Raw genomic sequence first — 4824 nt, 5'->3', positions numbered from 1 at the left:
AGCCACACCAGCCAGGACTATAAATGTGTTTTCTAATCAAAGAATTATAAGCATTAGACCTATATTAGATATTACCTATAAATGTCTCCTAGTAAGATATCAAAGGCACATGTTAACAAATTGGTTATTAAGCAAAAGAAGAAAGTACATGTGTACTCCATTGCTGGGTGTATTTTCACTCAGGTTTCAGTGCTAGCTTCTCATGATGCTTCTTTCTTCAGGTGGAATTATACTTGACTTGGCACAAGGCAGTGATGAGAAATCATACAGCAATAACAACATTCATCCTGCTGGGATTGACAGATGACCCAAAACTACAAGTTCTGCTTTTTGTATTTTTGTTTCTCACTTACATGTTGAGCATAGCTGGGAACTTTATCATCATTACCCTCACATTTTTGGATTCCCATCTTAAAACTCCTATGTATTTTTTCCTCCAAAATTTCTCTTTCTTAGAAGTTTCATTCACCACTGTCTGTATTCCCAAATTCCTGTATACTCTTCTAACTGGAGATAATACTGTTAGCTATAATGCTTGTGCCACTCAGTTATTTTTTGTTGTCCTCTTTGGAGCAACAGAATTTTTTCTTCTTGCAGCCATGTCCTATGACCGCTATGTGGCCATTTGTAAGCCCCTGCATTACACAACCATCATGAACGACAGAGTCTGCACTACACTTGTTCTCAGCTGTTGGCTTGGTGGCCTGTTGATTATCCTCCCACCTCTAGGCATGGGCCTTCAGCTGGAATTCTGTGATTCAAATGTGATTGACCATTTTGGCTGTGATGCATCTCCTATTTTACAAATAACCTGTTCAGACACAGTGTTAATAGAAAGAGTTGTGCTGAGTTTTGCTGTGCTGACACTCATTATTACCTTAGTGTGTGTAGTTCTTTCCTACACATACATCACCAAGACCATTCTAAGATTCCCTTCTGCCCAACAAAGGAAAAAAGCCTTTTCCACCTGCTCTTCTCATATGATTGTGGTTTCCATCACCTATGGCAGCTGCATCTTCATCTACATCAAACCTTCAGCAAAGGAAGGAGTGGCCATTAATAAAGTGGTGTCTTTGCTCACTACTTCAGTTGCCCCCTTGCTTAATCCATTCATTTATACACTTCGAAACAAACAAGTGAAAGATGCCTTCAAAGACACAGTAAAATGGATTGCATTTCTCACAAAGAAGTAAGAAACAATTGATTTTTAGAGGTTATTAAATTTAAATCTACTCATGAGTGACATTTATGAATTTTTCAAATAAATAGTTTCTTTCAATTCTATAGATTCATCAATCTATTATGCCCCAAGGAACATTTGTCTTTTATAATCCAAAAGCCAAAAATCAAGATATTTCTTTCTTTCTTTTAAGTTTATTTTATTCAGAACTGTTTATTCAATAAATGTAAGTTCCAGAGACTAGATTCCCAAAACGCTCAATGTCATAAAAAGAAAATGCAAATAAATAAATTTGCATAACTGACCGTATAACCTTCCCATAATGTGGAATATATATGTCCAGAGACCATTTCTCACTTGTTGAGAATACTTCAATATACAGCCTCTGACTGTACAAAAGTAATCCAAGATTCTTTACTAATGCATAAAAAGTAATCTAAAAGAAAACTGTGCATTACAGAGCTCTTCTTCTCATTCTAAAATGTCCATTTTTCTTTTGGTCAAGATGAAAGCATAGGTAAACACAGCTTGCCTTCTCACACCACCACAGCAACTAAACTACACCACAATTATAACTAAACTACAAAACAACTATCACCCAAAACTGTCAGAAATATGAGTTGGGTGGACATCCAGCAACCAAGGAATTAAATAAGTCACATTGATCTAGATTGGTAGAAGGGTTGAAAACATGAAACAGCATCCCATACCAGTGCATGGGAGATAAGAATCTGGAGGGATGCCTCAGGAGTGAGGGATCCCAGCTACACACCAGACCACCAAAGCCAGAGTTCTAATGCCAAGAAAATAAGTCCCTATAACTTCTAGCTGTAAAAACCAGTGGGGGCAGGGAAGGGCATGGCAGGAGAAACTGGGATTCTAAGGCATTTCCTCAGAAAGAGCCCAAAACTGACTTAGGACTTATACAGACTCACTCCCTCTGGGCTCAAGCAGCAGGGCAGCAGCTAGAAGGACACCAGTGGCATACTGGGAATACCTGTAGTGGCTGGCATTTGGCAAGTACCAGGGAATAGCTTTCTCCTGGACAAATTTCCAGAGGCCAGGCAGCAGCCATTGTCCCTTCTCTGAGCCCTTCCCTACACAGAGCCACCGAGCTGCAACACAACTTCTGAAATTCCATCAACCTGGTTTACATGGGTTGCCCTGCCCTGTCTATTATCTAACACTCTACCTCATCCATCTTACAGGTGCACTTTTCTATAATAGGCCATGCTACTAAGACAAGGAGTCAAAGCAGCTCTACCCAATACATAGAAACAAACACAGGGAAGCTGCCAAAATGAACAGACAAAGAAATATGGCCCAAATGAAAGTTTTGTTCTTTTTCTAGAACATAACTCCAGAAAAAGAACTAAACAAAATGGAGATAACCAACCTATCAGATGCAGAGTTCAAAACACTAGTTATTAGGTGCTCATGTAACTCACTGGGTACTTCAACAACATAAAAAAGACACAGTCAGAAATGAGGTTACACTAACTGAAATAAAGAAAATTGTATAGGGAATCAGCAGTGCAATGGATGAAGCCAAGAATCAAATCAATGATTTGGAACATAACAATACAAAAAACAATCAATCAGAACAGCAAAAAGAAAAAAGAATTCAAAAAAGACAAACATAGGCTAAGGAGCTTCAATGACAACTTCAAATTTACCAACATTCAAATCATAGGGTGCCAGAAGGAGAAGAGAGAGAGCAAGAAATTGAAATTTTATTTTAAAAAATAGTGAAAGAAAACTTCCCTAAATTGGTGAAAGAAATAAACATGCAAGCCCAGGAAACACAGAGAGTCCCAAACAAGTTGGACACAAAGAGGACTGCACCAAGATATATCATAATTAAAATGCCAAAGGTTACAGATAAATAAAGAATCTTAAAAGCATCAAGAGAAAAGTGGAGAGTAACCATAAAGGAGTTCCCATAAGACTGTCAGCTGATTTTTCAAAAGAAACTCTTCAGGCTAAAGAGACTGGCAAGAACTATTCAAAGTAATGAAAAGAAAGGAACTACAACATAGCAACATAGATGAAGTGCTTCCCAGTCAGGGTAAAGCTAAAGGAGGTCATCATCAACAGGTCATTATTATATGAAATGTTAAAGGGACTTATTTAAGAAAAAGCAGAGGATCAAAACTATGAACATTAAAATGGCTATAAATTCACAACTATTGACAATTGAATTTTTTAAAAACTAAGCAAACAAGTGGAACAGAAATGGAATGCTAGACATGGAGATCATTTGGATGATTAACACTTGGGAGGAGGAAGTGGAAAGATGGGGGAAAAGGTGCAGGGATTAAGAAGTACAAATTGTAGGTACAGAATAGACAGGGAGATGTTACAAACAGTATCAGAAATGGAGTAACCAAAGAACTTATATGCATGACCCATGGATATGAACTAAGGGGGGTGATTGCTATAGGGAATGAGTGGTACCACATGGAGGGAAGCAAAGGGGGCAAAATTTGTACAACTTTAATAGCATAATGGATAAAATACATTTAAAAATAAATAAAATGTCCATTTTTCAGGAATGAGAATTTTCTCCCAGAGCAATTTCAAAATCAGTGAAAATAATTATATGCTTTTTTTAAAGCCAGCTTACCTACAAAAAAGTTTTACTGCCCTTTCTGGAAGTGTACTGCATCCAGAAATATGAGGGAAAAAAAGATTTCCAAGTGCGGGATGTCATCTACCCACATTGCCTTTGGTGGTGCTTCCTAATAGACTCAGGGATAAGCCTGAATTTAGGGGTAGGATGACTAAATCTTGGTTAAAGAAGTTTTCCAATATTCAGACTTACATTATCATTTGACTTATGAGGGTTAAAGATTAGAAGAATTGATCAAAATATTTTAAAAGTTCATAATTTGGGAAGAATATTCTAAGAGGCATTTGACTGCTTAGCATAGACTGACTACTGAAGATAAAATCCAAGTATAGTGTGAAAAAAATGATAGACTGAGAAAGAGGGAGAGAGATGGAGAAACAAATAACAGTCATGTAGGGACCTTGGACCAAATAATTGAAATTCTTGCCATTAAATAGTAAAAAAGTCATTTTATTGTTTTTAGTCTCTATAATTGTGAAAAGTTTGTGCATTTACAATACATATACAACTATTACCTATGCTTATTACATACCATCTAGTCACTGTATTGTACCTTTTATTTTAATCATATTTACAATTGTTCATACAAGATAATAGTATGAGTATAAACTTATTTTATACTTCAAAGTACTCAGGGGAAATATAATTCTATTCTCCAAGGTCTTTCTCCTTTTTTTTTAAAGATTTTATTTATTTATTTACTTACTTACTTACTTATTTATCTTTAGAGGGGAAGGAGAGAGGGAGAGAAACATCAATGTATGGTTGCTTCTCCTGCATCCCCTGCTGGGAACTGGCCTGCAGGGAACCGGCCTGCAACCCAGGCATGTGCCCTGACTGGGAATCGAACCACGATCCTCTGGTTCTCAGGCCTGTGCTCAATCCACTGAGCAACACCAGCCAGGGCTCCCTTTCTCCTTTTTCATTTAAAATTTCTAAACCCCTAGAGACCATATTGATATAAATAAATTATTGAATGAATTACTAAATGAGGGAGAGGATATAAATCTCC

General features: G+C 37.0%; 1 protein-coding gene across 1 annotated transcript; it reads left to right on the top strand.

Annotated features, from left to right (window-relative positions):
• Nucleotides 1-254: 254 nt before the first annotated feature.
• On the top strand, nt 255-1193 carry LOC118975918 (olfactory receptor 6C2-like). Its single transcript, XM_037030150.1, has one exon. The coding sequence runs from the start codon at nt 255-257 to the stop codon at nt 1191-1193; it is 939 nt and encodes a 312-aa protein (XP_036886045.1).
• The last annotated feature ends 3631 nt before the right edge of the window (nt 1194-4824 follow it).

The sequence above is a fragment of the Sturnira hondurensis genome, unplaced genomic scaffold (assembly GCF_014824575.4).
Source record: "Sturnira hondurensis isolate 20B ecotype Veracruz unplaced genomic scaffold, ASM1482457v3 Scaffold0020601, whole genome shotgun sequence".
NCBI lineage: Eukaryota > Metazoa > Chordata > Mammalia > Chiroptera > Phyllostomidae > Sturnira > Sturnira hondurensis.
The sequence above is the reverse complement of the archived record's forward strand: the minus strand, read 5'-3'. Positions and strand labels throughout refer to the sequence as shown.

What these genes read in the sequence shown, in the direction of transcription:
- LOC118975918 (XM_037030150.1), top strand. Translation starts at nt 255, where the DNA reads ATGAGAAATCATACAGCAATAACAACATTCATCCTGCTGGGATTGACA.